This window comes from Carex rostrata, chromosome 30 (genome assembly GCF_964058835.1).
Source record: "Carex rostrata chromosome 30, lpCarRost1.2, whole genome shotgun sequence".
NCBI lineage: Eukaryota > Viridiplantae > Streptophyta > Magnoliopsida > Poales > Cyperaceae > Carex > Carex rostrata.
Genome location: NC_135947.1, coordinates 6501568 through 6522500, shown reverse-complemented (window position 1 = coordinate 6522500; position 20933 = coordinate 6501568). Strand labels below are relative to the sequence as shown.

General features: G+C 32.7%; 1 protein-coding gene across 1 annotated transcript; it reads left to right on the top strand.

The window, feature by feature from the left end:
- The first annotated feature begins 7434 nt into the window (after positions 1 to 7434).
- On the top strand, positions 7435 to 13001 carry LOC144546778 (B3 domain-containing protein Os01g0723500-like). Its single transcript, XM_078295326.1, has 6 exons — positions 7435 to 7562; positions 7956 to 8054; positions 8392 to 8472; positions 8792 to 9195; positions 10368 to 10576; positions 12442 to 13001. Exons 1-6 carry the CDS (start codon positions 7435 to 7437, stop codon positions 12730 to 12732), a joined length of 1212 nt encoding a protein of 403 aa, XP_078151452.1. The 3' UTR covers positions 12733 to 13001.
- Positions 13002 to 20933: the final 7932 nt, after the last annotated feature.

Sequence of the window (20933 nt, the reverse complement as noted above, 5' to 3'; positions counted from 1 at the left end):
GTTTATACGATATGTTTTTGAGACCGTAGCACGGATGTCCTCATGCTATCCATAGCACCCAAGCCTTACTCATATACATATATTAGAGTTAGGCTAATATGACACTAGTGTTATATCAAACTAAATAACACCACATCTTAAACCCTTAGATTTGCTTTAAGATTCGTACAAAATGAAGTGTTTGAACAGTAAAAGCGGATAGTACGAATCTTAAAGCAGATCTAAGGGTTTAAGGTGTGGTGTTATTTAGTTTGATATAACACTAGTGTCATATTAGCCTAACTCCATATATTATACAGAGGTTGACTTGGGTGAGCCATGGAGACTCCACGCTATATTTCTATTTTAAAAATCCAAACAACTGATTCAAACCTTCCAACATGTTCTCTATACTGAAATGTGCTTGGAGACTAAATTTTATATTTTTTGGATTTTTTTTACTATTTATTAAGTTACTTTGAAAATCGTTGTTTTACTGTAAACAGTAAAAACAGTAAAATTTTCTGGACCACCGGATCAGTGATATTCAATGTGGCTTAATAAATAGTAAAAAAATTCTAAAAAATGTAAAATTTGGTCTCCAAGCACATTTCAATATCGAGATCGTGTTGAGCAGTTCGAATCAGTTGTTTGAATTTTCAAAATGAAAATATAGTGTCATGGAGCAAAAACTTGTTTTACTCTATGGCTCATTTTAGTCCAACTCTATTATATATACGCATATATGTATACATATATTATATATACTTATACATATACTATAAAAAAATGAGTTTATCAAAAAAAAAAAAAAAAAAACATCCCAAGTCGCAGAAAAAATATCCATCTTGAGTTAGTTAATCAAAAAAGCAAAAAAAAAAACAAAAAGCAAGTGTAGATTTTTTATGAGGCTTGGGTATTTTAAAAAAAAAATCTTAAAACATGATTATTTTTAATAAAATATTTTAGAAAATGAGTAAAAATAAAAATGTTGGCTTCTTGACCGAATAGTATCACCATAAAAGACAAATTACCTTTTCGGAAACCCAATTTTTTGTCATTTGATAATTTGGCAACTTAAAATTCTAATGTCAATGTGCTTATTTATTTAGAAAATTTTAAAGTAAAAAGATTGAATGATTTACCTATCATCTATAAAAAGAGAAGTACTAATTATCGTTCAGAAAGTAAATGTCTAGCGGTAGCTTGGACAGTATTACGAAGATTGATTATTCATGTACAAATTTTGATGTGCCGAAAAGGGTAAATCATGCACTTAAATTTTTATAGTGTTCATACTTATCTTATTTACAAACTCGGTTAAAAAATTTGGACGTACTTTTTAATACCACGCTCTTTTGATATATCGGAAAAAGTTAACTAAAAATAAATTTTAATATATCAGAAAGGATAAATCATGTACGAATTGTTGAATTGTAATTTGTACATTATTCATCAATTTTACGAATTGGACTTTGTGCATGCAACAACTATTTTTTAGTCTAGTGACAAATATATATAATCTCAGATGTAAGACGTTATAGGTTCAAAATTTAAATGGAAAAAATATTTATTATAATAATAGTATTAAATAAATTAGTGGCTTAACTTCTAACTTTTACTTAAAAAACCGTTTGTTTGTGCATGCAACGAAATATGAATTTTCAAATGTCATATTGATTCGTAAGATATTTTAGATAAATTATTATAAACATAATATTTTGATCCATAAAGTAAATATTAATAGCGAGTACATTACTCTTTTTAGTTAAAATTTTTATCTCCATCGTTCCGTGCGAATTCTTAATTTCAGTACTTATATGAGAAAAAAATATCTCCATAAAAGGAAATTACTATTTATCCATCTATAATTCTATATCTATGGTAAGTATTCTCCCAACGTGATGATGAGTATTTTGGGGCTATAGAAATATGTTTTGATTATACTCTTTTATGCCTTTAAATTTATTACCTTCAATACCCAAATAAAGGTTTGTTGCAAGCGCACAACCTATCGATGTAATACTTAGGGTGTCGAACCACAGGGAGTACGTTTAAATACTATGCTTAAACTTTAATAATTAATTTCAGAAAATGAAATAAAGTAAAGTGCAATAAAAGTAAATTGGGGGGGGGGGGGGGGGGTTTGTTCTAACAATTCCTAAGTTTTGGGTTCAATACCCGAGAGAGAGAAATTCAAACAATTAAAGTAAATAAAGGAAAGAAATATTGGTTTGCTTTCAAGTAAAGGAGATCTAGGGGCATTCGGTCTACAATTTCTTGCTAATTCTATCTATTCGATATTTGTTTAAGTTCATGTATGATTTGATGAGGTTTCTAACCTAATATGTCATTAAGGGCAACTTTCGTGAATTAATGACGTGTCTAAATAATTTGGACTTCACGATTAGGTCCTTCACCCTAGCTACCTAGACCCATTGAGCTCTTGTTAGTCTCTCCTCTCCTCAAATATTGGTACTTCACAATTAAGTCCATCATACCAATACCCGATTCGATTTGAGATGTCCTAATTAGGGTTTGGCTTCACGGTTAGGTCCTTCACCAAGTTCCTAACCTTAATTTCTATAGTTCCGGCTTAGATTACAAATTGGTTAGATCCTAATCCAAACCTAGGGTATTTGCATTCATAATTTGGTACTATCCTATTGATCATAGTCAATTTTGGTTCTTTTGAATCCAAAACGGGATAACTACAATTCAAGTACTAATTATGTAATTAACACAAATGATAAATCACATAAATTAACATCAAATCCCATAGAAACAATCATAACAAAAACAAATAACCGAATAAGATACAATTAAACAAGTTTATGCATTGACCTAAACCCCTAGAGAGAGATCCATTACAAAGTTTGGCAAAAATAAGAAGAAATGAAATAAAGAAATTATTACACCCTTTATTGAATCAAGAACCTCAAACTTGCCGAAATCTTGCTTGGACCTTCTTCTCCTTCCTAGAAAAGCTTCAGGAACTTCGGAAATTATCACAGATTTATCGCTATATTTGATGGAAATTGACATGCACTAAGGGAGAGAGAGATGAGAATGGATGCTGTTTGAATGGGAAATCAACTCCTCCTTTTATAGCCAAGGACTATGTCCAATTAAAAAGCATAGTTGGGAGGTGAGTTGGTGCTATATTCGGATTATTTTCCAGGTTGCCTTGTCCATATTTAGCTGTAAAACACGTCCATGAAGTGCCAAAAATAGAAACCGTGTTGAAACTGTGTAAATTTGGCTTTCTGCGGCTCCAGTGCGTCCGCACTGGCTTCAGTGCGGGTGGCTGACCCGCACTGGATTCTGAGTTTCCTTAACTTAGAAAAATCCTGCGAGACTTCCTCAGTGCGTCCGCACTGGATATGGGTGCGGGTGGTTGACCCGCACTGGTGAAATTTCTGTGTTGTTCTGAAGCTTGAAGAAAATCGGCTAAATGTTGAGTGCGGGTGGTTGACCCGCACTGGTATCTGAGTGCAGACGCATTACGCTCGGGAAAAATTCCTGGGTTTGCTGAGATGCTGGAAATGCGGCTAAGTGCTGAGTGCGTCCACACTAGAGGTCATTTTCTCCAGTTTTTCACCTTTTCCTGCATTTAAAGTCAAATAACCGCAGTAACTTGATTCTAGGTATATTTTAATCAATTCTTATTTAAAATACATGATATTTGGTGTTAGAATTTGCCAAAATCTAGATCGAATGTGTATATAATTTATGCTTATCATGTGAATAATAAAAGAGAGTACAATTTATCAATGTTTTTAAAAATCAATCTAAATGGCCGATTGATCGTTAACGATAGTCAAACTGTTACGAATACACTCAACGGATATTTATTTGCGGATGAAAATGATTAATCAGCTGTTTTACCGTTTAATTGTCTGTTTATTTTCGTTTATTCGCATTTATTCTCGTTTATTTCTATTTATTCCAGTGAATATTTATTTTCACAATGATTTTTTTTCTATAATAATGTGTGATAATAAGTTTTATAAATAATGTATTGTAGTTTTATTTGTGCTTTGATATACATCCAATATTTGTTATATATGTTTTTTCTTCTTACTTACTTTGAAATTGATTAATTCTTTTGTTATTTACATACCATATATTTTTCTTACTTACTGATGTAATTTTTTCAATTTGTACGGCATGCTTATTTATAAAACTAAATTGTTATCACAAACTAAATTTAATGATTTTATGTTGAAATGCTTCATTTCTTTCAAACAATATATTATTAGTATTTGAAACAGTTTAATTTTTAAATTTATTCATTCATTAAATAAATATGTTACTTACATATATAAAATGTTTATACGTTACAAAAAAATAAACGTAGTGTCATGTTATAATAATAGAACTAAGTTAAATTAAGTTTATTTGATAAGTTTAATGCGTTAAATAAATTATATATATATATAGGAGGGATCGGATGACACCCTTTTTTGGTGACATCGGATGACACCGTGCATTTTCAAAGTCCAAACAATCGATCCAAACCATTCAACTTGATGGATATGTTAAAATGTGCTTGCAGATCAAATTTTATATTTTTCTGAATTTTTTTACTATTTATTAAGATGGGTACAAAAATTCAACGGTCTGAATATAGCGATTTTGTTAAATGCTTAATAAATAGTAAAAAAATTCCAAAAAATGTAAAATTTGATCTGCAAGCACATTTTAACATATCCATTATGTTGAACGGTTTGGATCGACTATTTGGACTTTTAAAATGCACAATGTTATTCGATGTCACCAAAAAAGGGTGTCATCCGATAAGGAGGGATCAAGTTACAACAATTTTTGAGTTACAACAAGTTACCACAACCATTTTCTTCATTTTTAAAGTCCAAATCGTTAGATGTGATATCTACAATAAAATGTGCTTGGAGACCAAATTTTACATTTTTCGGAATTTTTTTACTATTTATTAAGATGGGTACAAAAACTAGTCAAATTCAGACAATTGAATTTTGTACCCATCTTAATAAATAGTAAAAAAAATTCTAAAAAAATGTAAAATTTGGTCTCCAAGCACATTTTATTGTAGATATCACATCTAACGGTTTGGATCAACGAATTGGACTTTGAAAATGAAGAAAATGATTGTGGTAACTTGTTGTAACTTGATCCCTCATCTCTCTCTCTCTCTCGCTCTATATATATATATATAGAGAGAGAGAGAGAGAGAGAGAGAGAGATGGACTATGGTGCATTGCAATGCATAGGCACTCTTGTGCATTGGACCATAAATCACCAATTCAAAATCCAAATGACCGATCCAGACTGTTCATCTTGTTCTCCATATTAATATGTACTTGGAGACCAAATTTTACATTTTTTGGAATTTTTTTACTATTTATTAAGCCACTTTGAAAATTATCGATCCAGTGATCCATAAATTTTTACTTTTTTTTACTATTCACCCAGATTTGCAGATTTTCAATAAATCTAAAAAAATAGTAAAAAAATTCCAAAAAAAATGTAAAATTTGGTCTCCAAGCACATATTAATATGGAGAAGAAAATGAACGGTTTGGATCGGTCATTTGGACTTTGAATCGGTGATTTATGATCCAATGGACAAGGGTGCCTATGCATTGCAATGCACCATAGTCCATCTCTCTCTCTCTCTCTCTCTCTCTCTCTCTCTCTCTATATATATATATATATATATATATAGAGTAAGGCTTGGGTGCTATGGATAGCATAGAGGCCTCTATGCTACGGCTCAATATTCGAGTTTTCAAAATCCAAACGGTCGATCCGAACCGTTCATCTTATTCTCCATATTAATATATGCTTGGAGACCAAATTTTACATTTTTCTGAATTTGTTTACTATTTATTAAGTATTTTACAAAATTGTTGATCCAATGGTGGCTGCACAAAACAGTAAAACCGTTGGATTAGCGATTTTCAAAGTGGCTTAATAAATAGTAAAAAAATTCAGAAAATTATAAAATTTGGTCTCCAAGCAGATATTAATATGGAGAATAAGATGAACGGTTCGGATCGACCGTTTGGATTTTAAAAACTCGAATATTGAGCCGTAGCATAGAGGCCCCTATGCTATCCATAGCACCCAAGCCTTACTCTATATATATATATATATATATATATATATATATATATATATATAGCGAGAGAGAGAGATAGAGAGAGCGAGAGAATGGCTAAGTTCAAAATATTTTTTTTCAGCCCTCAGAACAAATGATTCGGTTTTTAAATTTTCAAAGTCCAAACAGTCGATCCAAACCGTTAGATGTTCAATTTTTATATTAAAATGTGCTTGGAGACCAAATTTTATATTTTTTAGAATTTTTTTACTATTTATTAAGATGGTTTGAAAATCACTGTTTTCAATGGTGGATAATTTTAATAAAAACAACAATTTTTAAACCATTTTAATAAATAGTAAAAAAAAAATTAAAACAATATAAAATGTGGTCTCCAAACACATTTTAATATACATTGAATGTCTAATGGTTTGGATAACTGTTTGGACTTTGTAAATCGAAAAATCGAGTCATTTGTTACTGAGGATAGGAAAAAAACGTTTTGAGTTTAGACACACTCTCTCTATATATATTTAATAAAAACGTTAAATTGTTCGCATAATTCCAATTAATCATTCACATATCAAGTAAATTAATTACTTGACAACACTCCATCCGTCCGACAACACATACAGTTATTTATAGTGGTTTGAAAAAACCCGACCGGATCAGGCCCGATCCGGCCGAACCGTGGACCGCCTCGACCCTAACTAGACACCCGGATCGGCCCAGACTAACCCTAGGGTCGGGTCTAGCAAAGGTTTGGACCAGTTTTTTGAACTAGACCCTCGTAAACCTGACTCGCCCAAACCCCAACCTGACTAGTCTCGACCCGGACCAAACCCGACCCTCCCCCCCCCCCCTCCCCCCAAAACCCTGAGAAACCCCAGTCTCGACTCGCATCCGACCCGTACTAATTTTGAACTAAGAATCTAGCACAAGTTCGATCTAACTCCCCCAAACAGAAATTGCCGAATCCGACCCGACTGAACCCGTAAACTCATAGGATCTGGAGCCCGAATGGATTTGGACCGAGGGGACCCGACCCAACCCGTTTTCACAACACTAGATATTTACAACGCTGCAAATTACCATAATTTCTTTCTCTTTTCATTTATTGTGCTTCAACCTCATTATTATACACTTGCTCCAGTCCAGTCTCCACGATACAGAAGTGGGACCCGGATCACAGAGAAATAAATATTTATCCGTAAATGTCCGTAGGTTCCTCATGTGAGAAAATAATGATACATTTTGTTCTTGGCGCCATTAAAAGACGAGCCCCTCTGTTTGCCTCCGTCCCATCACCTTCCATCTTTGATCTCTCCGCCTTCGCTCTCTCTCTCTCTCTGACTGAGACACACACACTCACCAATGGCGGTGCCAGTCGTGGAGATAAATGATGTAGATTGGACGGAGGTGAAGAGGCCAAATCCCCATTTCTTCAAAGTCCTCGTCGGAGACTTCACACAGCGCATGGCAAGTCTCTTTATTTTTTCCCGGTTTTTTTCTCCTTGATTATTTCGTGCATGACTTTTTGCGGTCGTCAAGTTTAAATATTTAGCTATCTTTTAATACCTGAGTCTCGTGTTACGATTATTCACGCTGATCATCTAGAGGGAAGAGGGAAGAGGTTCTAGGTGAAAAACCTCCACTGTTATTTGCCCCTCTTATAATTTTCTTTATTATTACTACGAAAAGGCCTGATCTTTGGATCTATTAAATTACAATTCGTGTAATGGATTATAATGGTGGTCAATACGGCATAGCAGCCTTTTTATATAAAAAAAAATAATATAATGGCGGTCAATCTGTATTTTGCTCCTCTATTTAGTGCGTCTACTTGCACTATAATTTATCATTTTTATACATTTTCCTTTTTATTTTGGATGTAGTTGTCCCAAAATGGTTATTGTGTCAACAAAATCGCACATGCAGGATAGTTCTGCACACTGGGCTTCTAAATCAGTACAAAATTTGATCAGAACAGTACAGTATGAGATGGAAATTTCTATAATTGTGCAAATCATCTCATAATTTACACCAGATTTTCATATAGACATCTTGTTGAAGAAAGTATTAGTTCATGGCAATATGGCATCCATGAGAATTTGACAAAGTAACTTCTTTGCAAAATTGGTTTGCAGAAACTGAAAAATCTATTTTTGAAAGGTGAGACTTTCATAAAATCATTTTGTGAAGAAGTCTATAATTTTACAAAGTTACTAAATCTCAGAAAGAAAAAATAACAAATTTAAGAAAAGAAGGATTATATTGCTAAATCTCAGAACTTTTTATTTATAGATTTTTTTTGTTTTGTTTTGTTTTCAGAATACCTTGGATCCTCTTTGGCCTCCACACACTGATAAGTGGGTGGGTCCTATTTCCCATCCTTCCTGTGTACAACCTGTTGTACAATTGTCTAAGGCCACAGAGGATCCTAGGCAACAGGAAAACAAAACAAAAAACTCTTTTGGAGCGGGATAAATTTTTCCCATCCAACTATGCATCTAAATTCTGAATTCCAATGTACTCTTTCTCTTTCCCTCTATTATTTTGTAATATTTTCTATAAATAAAAAATTCTCAAAGAAGAAAATAACAAATATCAAGGTATATACTATATATTATTAGACATCTGGTATGGTTTGATATCTGCCATTTCAATTGTCTGCATGCAATAAATCTTTATGTTTCCTTTATACTTTCTCATAATCTTTCATCACCATTTTATTCCATATACAGAAAATCCCCCCCAATTTCGTGAAAAATTTACAAGAGGACATGACAAAAAAAGCCAGTTCCTCATCGGACCTACCAAGTATGACCGCATCCATCGAGGGCCCCGCTGGACAAACATGGTATGCAGAGCTTGAGAAAACTACAACTGGTGTGTTTTTCACCACGGGGTGGTCAAATTTTGCACGAGACCATTCCTTGAAGGAGCACGAATTGTTGATATTTCGGTACAATGGTTGCATGAGCTTCACTGTGCTGATATTTGACAAGACAGCTTGTGAAAAGGAAGATTGGGATGTTGGTAGTGGAAGTGGAAGTGGAGGGAGAAAGGGTCAGCTTAAGCCGAGAAAGCTTGCTTTTGGTCAAGATGAGTTGGGTGATCGGCTGAAAACTGAAGGCATGGAAATAGTACCCTTAAACTTTGTTAATTAATTTGTTTAGTAGGAAATGAATTTATTCATTGAATTTGGTAAGTTAAGCCAGATTTTAGTTAGAACATAGTAGTTACTGATTGGTTAACCCATTATTTTTTTGGATGGGGATCCCTTGACAAAAGCTTATCTTGACAACCTTGCCAAATGCCAACACTTTTATCAAATAATGCCCAAAAATACTTTGAAGTAGAAAAAAATATAGACATGTTGGTGTCCTTATAGATTGGTTGTGTATCAATTTTCATGCAAGTCAAATATCATTTGATGTTCCATGAAATCAAATGTTGTTAAATGTGGATTGCTTGTAAATTTCATGTCATTTGATGAACAGTAAAATTTGCATAAAATTTCATCACCTTCATGTATAAGATATGAGTTAGGCTATGGTACTATGCATAGCACAGATTTGTTCGTACTATAGATCAATATCTTCATTTTTAAAGTTCAAATAGTCGATCTGAACCATTCAACATGATCTCTATATGAAAATGTACTTGTAGACTAAATTTAACATTTTTTAGTATTTTTTTAGATAGGTAGAAAATCACTACTTTTGAATGGTCTAGAATTTTTAGAACAAATACATTTTCATACAGAGACCATGCTGAACGATTCAGATTGACTGTTTAAACTTTGAATACGAAGATATTGATCCATAGTACGGACCAATCCATACTATGCATAGTACCATAGCCTCACTCATATGATATTTATAAAGTATAGATTACATTTTGGTTGCTGGAAAAATATAAGTTTTTTGGTTGTTGTTAGTGTTGTCAAGATAAATTTATTGTAATGGATCCTCAGCACTGGGAGCAGATTGGTTTTTTGCACACGCATCCTTTTTCATAAACCATTCTCTTCTTTCGCTCCCTATGACCATAACCTACTTACTCCCCATTCCACTAATTTGAGTTTTTGCTTTGTTTTGACTTGCAGTATACCTTAAATTTGATTCATTTTTTTGTTGGCATTACAATGGTCCACTAGCACTTCTATAGTCATGACTGGTACATTTCTTATAACAGCACTAAACCCTGCAACACTTAAATTGCAATAAAGAAAACAGGTTGATTTTTTATTTTCTTCGACTGGAACTCGATATTCGGTGTATAATCCCTTTTATATCATGCAGAGAAATCTGAAACAGAAGATGAGGAGGTGAATGTTGTTGAAACCTCAACAAGAAAGCGCAAGAAAGCATCGGAGAGGAGCAAAAGGGATCCAGTGACAGAAAAGGAGAAGCTGAAGGCGCAGGAGGCTGCACATTCCTTTGCATCAGAGAATCCTTTCTTTGTGCTTCGTTTGAAGGCATCACATGTATACAGCAGCAACATGACATTGGTTAGCTTTGTCTTGTTTATTTTAATTAAATTGATTATTTTTCAAACATGAGAGGTTCTTTCATGTGTTCAATTTGCTACACCAAATTCATGATTTTGCAATGCATCTAAAATAATGATCAGTGCACGAGGGGCAAATATTTTAATTTTTCATCCCATAGTATATATATTGTTATAATAATGATGAATTTTGTGTATTATCACAAGTATTCACTGCAACAGATTAACATCTGAACTTCAAATTTTTTGAAAAGCCGAATGTTATAGCAAAACTAGTGACTGCTTTGTTAGTCACACCTGAAGCAGAGAACAAGTGTGACAGCCCTAAGCATCCTATTAAGGACAAAGATTGCCAGAATCTTTTACATATGCAGTTGATCTGAGCAGGTAGCGGAGTCCTTTCGGCATGGATTCTTTTTGACGCATCCTCTGCTGTCTGTTCAGTGGCTGCTCTTCTGATTAATATCATATTTAAAATTAGATATTTGCTCCAATGATTTTAGGGCAAAAAATTTTTAAATCCATCTTGACCAGTCAATAAACTTGGGACAACATTGGGAAACTAAACATAACCAGTTACACTTTTTGGTTACAAATTTTATAAATAGAATGAGAGATGATAATATTTCCTTTTTAGCCAATCACGATCCTTACTAATTATAATGTTTAATGTTAGATGGATATTAACAATAATATCCTCGTCAGAACTCTCTAATCAAATATCAGTTATCCGATTAAATCAATAATGACCGTCCAGATTTGTTTTTTTTTACCATAATGGACATTCACTCTGACAATTAAATACCTTTATTTATTGTTTGATTGTCCAACAACTTAAATTGCAATCTTTAAGTTTATCCCAATTATTTATTACCCTGGACGCTATATTTAAAAAATACTAAATTGTAAAAATATAACATTTTTTCCAATGATGTATTTCTACACTAGATTTTGGAATAACACTGACAATTTTGGATTATTGTAATAAAATATTAATGCAACAAAATTGTAGCAAGTTTAATGACAATTTTTGTTGTGATATCTCCATCAAGTTGTAGTGCTTGTGTCCAACCTTTTGAATATGAACCGTTTGATTTAGATAGTATGGTGATGATGCAATGTGAAAAGTATGTTGATAGCTATATCTTGGGAGTACAGCTTGTCATGTATTGAGGTCAGAATGGTCATTGTCATCTTTGAAATCTTTCTGGTAGTTTTATTTAAGTAAATCATACTATGATGTAGGAGGAGGGCTATTGTTATCCTTCAGCTTATGTATCATTGTTGATAAAATAGATTTCAGGCTGATATGCCAAGTACATCATATAAATATCCACTATTACTCCGATTTTGCCCTTCTATTTGCCAGGAAGAGAAAAAGAAAGAAAAGAAGTTCCAAGTGTGAATATGGGTATACTGCATTCATCTTTATTTGTTTGCCTCAATAATAAGCATATTGAAAGAGTTATTGTTGAGGCATTCATACCCTTCGAACTGCTGTTTGATATGAATTATGGGGAACAGTACATTATTCCTGGGTTGCGACTTTGCTCCAGTTCACACCACACAAGTGGTATCATAGGCTCTGATATTATTCAATTGTTTGTTAATTCTAGAATTGTGTCCAATTGAGATGTAATGTGGCCTTTAGTGGACCTAATTTGCTTTCAGACTACACATGCATCAAAATACTCAAAGGACGAAATAAAATGTAGACAATCATTGCATCTGCTTGCACCACCAACAAAGATAACAAATACTGGTATACAATACTGGGATGGTCTAGTGAATCTTGTATATTTTCCATTGCTGGTGGCATGCATGCTTATTTCTGAATTCTAACTATAGTATATTATTTGGATGCAGAGATTCCCTGTGAAGTTTTCAAGAAAGTATCTGCCGCGCAGAAAAGCAGAGGTTATTTTGCGTGATTCAGCCAACAGTAAAACCTGGTCTGTTGGATATTTGCCACATGTAGTAGATAGAGACCGGCTGTCGAGAGGTTGGTCTTCATTTGTATGTGACAACTCTCTAGAAGAAGATGACTACTGTGCTTTTGAACTTGTGAAATCGGCCGAATTTCTGGTCCACATTTTCAGGGTTTCCAAAGGGCAGATGCCGGCAGCATCTAGAGCTAGTAAGAATGCTAAAGCTTAATGCTCTCGTAGTCTCTCTCTCTCTTTCTAATATGGTTCTGGAGAGCAAGGCCAGAGCTTGAAAGAATCTGTGAATTTCATGCTATCGCCCTTTTGTTGATTATGTGATGCAAGGTTGCTGGTTGGGCAACTCTGCCAGGGCTTTTTGTATATAGAATGGCAAGTGATGCCTTTATTTCTATGCTAAAATATTTGCCTAGTTAGACCGTGCTAGGGTAACAGAGGTTTTGTATAGATGCTTTTGTTAGGTTCCCTGTTTGTATGCTTGGGGTTTCTTAGTACACCTATTATATATATTGGTTCCCTGTCGGATAATATATATGGATTCAGATATTTTGCGGATACCTAAACTGATACAAATACAAATGTTTTTTTAGCTTTTAATGCAGAAGCAAATTCATCTTTTTAATTCGAAATATTATATTGATATTGAATTGGATAATTATTTGGATCGAATTTTCTTAAGATTCGTATCTGTTTCCGAGGCCTATATGGCTATATAATTACTTTGATTAGTATAATATAAATTTTAATTAATTAATTTTAGATCTAATTACTGAACTATATCTACTCATTTTTCATCTTTTATTAATGTTTATATTTTCTAATATATTGACTAATAATATAATGATAATTGGTAGTATATTTTGTTAATTTATATTTTTAACCAATATTTTTTTTTGAAAATATTAGCTTGTTATGAAAATAATATATAGTTATTTTTTACGAATGCATATGAGCATATGTAATATTTGCATATTTTATAAATATATAATAATTAATTTTAATATTTCAACTATATATGTATTTGTATTCGTATATGTATTTGAAAATATCTATGCTCTGAAAATAAAAACAAATAAGAATATGATTTAACTATTATCCGTTAGTATCTACCTGTTTACACTTTAGATTCAGATTAATTTATGACGATGCGTCGCTCGAATAAATTTCCGAAAATTTTAAAAATATCTCTGCTGAAAAATTGATAAACAAAAGACCACCAAATTCTGAAAATCCAAAATTTAGTAGAACCGCAAAGTCAAATGGCGGATCTATTTTTAAGATCTATCATTTGACATTGCAGTCTTGTATATTCATCAGATTCTAATTATCCAACGCATATCATCTTTTAATTTTAATATATTTGTTTATTTATTTACAAAAATAGAAAGAATAATTTATAATTTGAATATATTAGAAGGAACATTAAACAAAATAAAGAAAATATCTTATAATTTAGATATACTAGAAGCCGATTTTTTTTAAAATACCCACCCAAAAAAATATTTTATTAAAAATAATCAGACTTCAGCCAAATTTTTAAAAATACCCAAACCGCGGATTTTTTCCGCGGCCCGGAATTTTTATTCCGGGCCGCGGAAAAAATTCACGGTCCGAAAATTTTTTTTTTTTTTTTTCCGACCGCGGATATTTTCCACGGCCCGGATTTTTTATTTATTTATTTTTTATTTTTTTTTTTTTAGAGTTTGGAGTTAGGAAAATAATGTTTTTTTGGAATTTTTTGTCCAACTTTGCACCTCTGATTAACATATCAAAACACCTCCAAAAAGCATGAAAATTTACCGACATGTATTCTTGACTTTATAGAATAAGACTGTGAAGTTTCATACAAAATGTCAAAACAGATCGTGAGATATCGGCTCTCAAAAATTGCCCGCACTGCTGAAGGAGTGCTTCTGAGCCCAACTTTGCACCTCTGGTTAACATATCAAAGCACCTCCAAAAAGCATGAAAATTTATCGAAATGCATTCTAGACTTTATAGAACAAGACTGTGAAGTTTTATACAAAATCTCAAAACAGATCGTGAGATATCGGCTCTCAAAAATTGCCCGCACTGCTGAAGGAGTGCTTCTGAGCTCAACTTTGCACCTCTGGTTAACATATCAAAGCACCTCCAAAAAGCATGAAAATTTACCGACATGCATTCTAGACTTTATAGAACAAGACTGTGAAGTTTTATACAAAATATCAAAATAGATCGTGAGATATCAGCTCTCAAATATTGTCCGAACTGCTGAAGGAGTGCTTCTGAGCTCAACTTTGCACCTCTGGTTAACATATCAAAGCACCTTCAAAAATCATGAAAATTTACCTACTTGCATTCTTAACTTCATAGAACAATACTGTGAAGATTCATACAAAATATCAAAACAGACCGTGAAATATCGGCTCTCAAAAATTGTCCGAATTGTTGAAGGAGTGCTTCATGATTTTTGTATGAAACTTCACAGTCTTGTTCTATGAAGTCAAAAATGCATGTCGATAAATTTTCATGATTTTTGAAGGTGTTTTGTTATGTTAACCAGAGGTGCAAATTTGGGCTCAGAAGCACTCCTTCAGCAGTTCGGGCAATTTTTAAGAGCCGATATCTCACGGTTTGTTTTGATATTTTGTATGAATCTTCACAGTATTGTTCTATGAAGTTAAGAATGCAAGTTGGTAAATTTTCATGATTTTTGAAGGTGCTTTGATATGTTAACCAGAGGTGCAAAGTTGGACAAAAAATTCCAATAAAAATTCCGGGCCGCGGAAAAAATCCGCGGTTTGGGTATTTTTAAAAATTTGGCTGAAGTCTGATTATTTTTAATAAAATATTTTTTTGGGTGGGTATTTTTAAAAAAATCGGTACTAGAAGCACTACGAAATATTTTTCAAGCAGGATTTTTTTCTACTGTAAAAAAATTAAACTATTTCTTGGTATGCTACTAGAAAAAAAAAATGTTTTGAATTTGAGTTATTGATCTCGGTTTAAAAGTCACTTCTAGATAAATAAAGAAATTATCATAATTCTTCTAGTACATTTAAATTCTAAAATACTCCATCTATTTCTCTAGAAATGATTTTAGAAATATATCAAAATAGATGGAGTACCTTAGAATTTGAATATACTAGAAGTATCACGTTAATTTATTTATTTACTTAAAAATGACTTTTGAACCGGGATCAATAACTTAACTCAGATTCAAAGTATTTTTTTTTCAGTAACACATCAAGAAATAGTTTAATTTTTTTTACAGCCGGGAAAAATCCTGCTTGAAAAAATGTTTCGTAGTGCTTCTAGTACATCTAAATTATATGATATTTTATCGATTTTGTTTGATGTTCTTTCTAACATAATCAAATTATAAGTTATTCTTTCTATTTTTGAAAATAAATAAAGAAACCTATTAAATTCAAAAGATGATATGCGTTGAATAATTAGAATATGATGAATTTGATGGTCCGCAACGTCAAATGAGAGACTCCAACAATAAGTCCATCATTTAACGTCGCGGTCCTCCTAAATTTCAAATTTTCAAAATTAAGTGATTTATTTATTTATTTTTTTGGACGATAATACATTTAAAAATTCCGGAATAAATTTACCACAATTGAATAAGGCTTGAAGATAGAGACCTTTGCCTTTGGGTAATCCAGCACTCGACTCTCAGTTTACACAAGTTCATTATGTGATTATGCTACTCGGAAACATATGTTAGTATCTTATGGACTTTGTATAAAACTACATTGCGTCATAAATTAAACAAATTCGAATGACACCGTTCAAGATGCGTCGGAAGGATAGGCAGGTGACAATTTAATCGCCCGAACCACCACAGATTGACAGATTTTAAGTATTTTCTATTTTGGCCCCTACTATTTCGTACGAACTCCGATTGATGTGATTTAAAATTTTGTGAAATACTTGCAACAAATTTTACAACTTTATTGTTTGAGTTTTTTCTAAATCAGAGCACAACATGGTCAAAATATCGTGCTAATGATGTGACAGTTATTTTTAATTGTTATTAATTAGTTAGGTGTGATTTTTAATTGTTATTAATTATTAATAAAGTCAAAAAAGAGTTTAAATTTTGTTATTTTATTTTGTGGACTTTTAGGAAGATATCTTCTAGGAGGTTATTAAGAATTTTTGGAAAGTAAAAATGATAGTTAAAGTAGTATTAATGTTTAAGTGACTTTTAAATGATGTAAGACTATAAAAGAAGTCAAACTCATTTTGTAATAAAGCTTTTGAAATTTTACAAAAATTATGTCTGAGTTGACTTATCTCCTATATATTCTTTATTGAGTGATATATTAGTTGAACTTGTTATTGTTCATCTCCTTAATCGAACCGTGTCACTAAAAAAAGGAAAATCATCTTTTTGTAAACCCAATTTTTTGCCATTTGATAATTTTGGCAACCTTTAATTATTTAGAAAAATTTTAACCAAAAAAAGTACATAATTTGCTTAGCATCCATAAAAAAAAAAGTACTAATTATCGTTCAGGAAGTGATTGTCTAACGATCGCTTGGGCAGTGGTATGAAAATTGATTCTTCACGTGCATAAATTTTGATGTGCGAAAAAAAAGTGAATCATGTACTTTAAATTTATATAGAGTTCATACTTATCTTATTTTAAAACACTCTTTAAAAATCTCCAATTTACTTTTAGTACCACGCTCGTTGATATATCAAAAAAAGAGTAAACCATATATATATTTTAATATATCAGAAAGGAAAATCATGTATAAATTTTAATTTGCAAATGATTCGTTACTTTTATGCATCATATTTTGTGCATGCGACAAAATATGAGTTTTCAAAACTTTCATATTGATTTGTAAGATATTTTAGATAAATTTATTATAAACAAATATATTAGACTCCATAAAGTAAATATTAATAGCTCTATAAGAACATTAATTTTTTGGTTTATTTTATCTCTATCGTTGTGTGCGAATTCTTAATTTCAGTACTTAAACGAGAAAACTCTTTCTCCATAATTTTTTTGGGATCGACTAACTATCCCCCAGTCAATTTCCCTCATTCATCCCCAGTCAATAACTACTTGTGGGAACCATTAATTACTGGGGGGACCACTTAATATTTGATATATTTTATAACTGACGCGTGCAAGTATGAATACCTATGCGCGTAAGTGTTAATATATAATATATCAAGTATTCATACCTAAGATATCAAGTATTTTAAAAATAAAACTGGACACATCATACACACATCTTCTACATGTTTTTAGAGTTGGGTTTTTTTTTCTGCGTTTAATCTCAGCAATATTTTCTGACGATCTGTGAGGAAATTTGCAAATATAAAACCATGGACGTCTTCTACGTAATTTTCTCTTTCAAATGAGATCCATGATGACCTACTTTCGGGTTGTCTGTCGTGCAAGTATTCATATCTTGTTGAGCAAGTATTCATACCTCCTCGTTCAAGTATTCATATCTTGTAATACATGTGTATATAATTCATGTTTGAAGTGTTGTTCGTACAATAATCTTTTACGTCTATTTGACTAATTTGCAAAAACATACAATTATTGAATTTTACGATTTCTTCTATTTTGAGATTATGTAGGTCCAAGAAGAGTAAAAACTGCAGTATAATATGCTTGGATTGAAGAAATCACGAAGACTTTTATCAAGAATACAAATTGTAAAATCAAAAACTTGGTAAAGTATGTGTGAGGTTGATTAAAATAGGATAAAACGTTGGTAACGTTTTTCAAAACGTTGTAACGTTTTACATTAGTCTGAAACAATAAACTGATCAAAAGAAGAAACTATGTTACAACGTTATAACGTTATACAAACGTTGTGACGTTTTACAAACGTCATAACGTTATACAAACGTTGTAACGTTTAACAGCTACAGAACTACTGAAGCACAGCTGTTCAGTACCAACTAGAAACGTTGTAACGTTTTAAGTACATTTAAGCTTCAAATAACTTCTATTTTGATCAAGTTTTTACAGGTTAAAACGTTGTAACGTTTTATAAAATGTTGATAACGTTTTACTAAGCTGTCAGAGAATTAAAACCCTAAAATCGCATTTGAATTAAACGTTGTAACGTTTTATTTCAAACAGCTCATTTTTGAGCTGACACTATAAATAGAGTGATGGGATCTCTTCCCAAACATCTCAGCCGACCCTAATTAATTCAAAAGCGATTTTCTGAGAGCTTAAAACTTCAAAATCCCTCAAGCAACCTCAAACCTACTTCACTAATTTTGATATAGATTAGGTTAGAGTGATCTATTGAGTGTTTCTCTTGTGTTTCTAGACAATCGAGACCTTGTTCTCATCTCTTTGAGTTGGCCGTTTGACTTCCCGCTTGGTGTGTAAGGGCTCAACGGTTCACAAGTTGTAATCCTTTCGTATTGGGTAATAGAAAGGCGCACCTCACAAGGTTGCGAAGCCCCGGAGACGTAGGCCTTTGTTTTGCCGAACTCCGTTATCACCCCGCGTGTCAAATTTCTCTAAACTCATCTCTTTACTTTCAATTGCAATTTAATTTCAATTTTTGAGCAATTAGAGGTGCCCCTAAGTGTAACAAAGTGGTATCAGAGCAAGTTACTCGAATTAAGACACACTTAATTGGAGATTAGATCAACTTGACAAATGGCACCCTATAGATCCGTAAAAGAACCCCTAATTTTTGGTACTACTACCAAAAATTTCATGCATTGGAAGAAAACCATGATTAATTACTTGAATATCCTTGAGGTGTGGTATGTGGTTGAAAAGGGGTATACACCAACATACACAAATGTTGCTACCGAGGGTTCAACCGATGCCAAAATTGAGACCGTCGATTCCAAACAAACCAAGAAAGACAATGACCTAGCAACCAATGTCATATTCAATTTGGTTAGTGAATCGGTAGCCTTACTCTTTGGGAGTGCATCAAGTGCAAAAGAAATGTGGGATGCTCTTGTAAACCGGTATGAAGGAAATACCCAAATCAAACGAATCAAAATAACCTGTTTAGAAGCAAAATTTGAAACCTTTAAGGTTGAAGATGGTGAAAGCATTGAGGATATGTATAATAGACTTATGCATATCCAAAATGAGTTTACCGAATTGGGAGAACCACTTTCTAACAATAAAATTGTAGGAAAGCTATTGAGGGTGATGCTCATGAGGGATAGATGGTCCGGGTTGGTGAGTGCTCTAGAGGCAATCCAAGGCACGCACGACACATTCACACCGGATGACCTCTATGCTCATTTTAGGAGTTTTGAAGAAAACTTCGACAATCCGGTGATTTGAAGCAAAGCTCAAAATCCAAAACCGTAGCTTTTCCGGCACAAAACCGTAACTTTCCAAGCTCCTTAAACACCCGTCTTTCAAATGATCAATTTATCAACAAAATTGATCATGAAACATCCAAGGATGCCCTTCTCTTATCCAAGATGTTTCAAGGAATGCTTGACTTTGAAAGAAAATACAACAAGGAACGAGAAGAGAAGAACAAAAGGGTAATGTGTTTCGTTTGCCATAGAGAGGGGGGCATTCCATTCAAACATGCTTCAAGCTATTTCCACAATTGAAGAATACGGATGGCGAAACACAACAAGATCGAAAATCAAGACAAAAGTATGATGGGTACAAGAAGAAGAAAGCCAAAGCTATGCAAGCTTTGTTCTCGGATAGTGAGACGGAACAATCCGATACGGAATCGGAGAATGAAGAGGAGATCAACCTTGCATTGATGGCAAGTGTAGATGATGATCCCTCGAAAATTGATATAGATTCAATTATAGCTAGCAAGAACATCACCGATGAAACAACCATAAACTTTCTCATGGAGCTTGTTAAATCAAGGAATGCAAAGCAGGGAGATGATGGAGTCAACAACTCAACAAACTTCGCTAGTGAGGTACATTCAACATTTAGTCTTGATGGTTATGAGACCGAACTTGAATTTATAAATGAAGGTGGTGAAGAATATAGTGGTGAAATTGATATTGAAAATTGTATAATCACAAACGAGACCAATAATGACTTGAGTACAAATCGGTTAAACACCAATGATGCAAGCACTTTCAAAAATGAAATTCTAATGCACGATGATAATGATTCTAGGTTGAAATCACTCCTTGATGAGTCCAATAGAACCTTGGTTGAGAAGGAAGGTATTATTCAAAAATTAATTGCTAAGAATGACATGTTAGAACTTGAAAAGAAAAAGTTAAAAGCATCACATTTAGGTGAAATAGGCATTTTAAAAGTTAAAGTTCAAACCTTAGAAACCGAAATTCGGGTATTGAGATCTCCTAGTGAATTATAAAAAGTCACTAGTCTAGATCCCTATTATGTGAGCAAGTTGATACATGATCAATCCTATTATAAAAATGATAGAGTTGGTCTTGGATTTGAGAAGGGT

Coding starts and splice junctions, on each gene's coding strand:
- LOC144546778 (XM_078295326.1), top strand. CDS start 7,435: ATGGCGGTGCCAGTCGTGGAGATAAATGATGTAGATTGGACGGAGGTG. Junction 8,055..8,391: donor AATTTGATCAGAACAGTACA/GTATGAGATGGA, acceptor TTTTGTTTTCAG/AATACCTTGGATCCTCTTTG. Junction 10,577..12,441: donor ACAGCAGCAACATGACATTG/GTTAGCTTTGTC, acceptor ATTTGGATGCAG/AGATTCCCTGTGAAGTTTTC.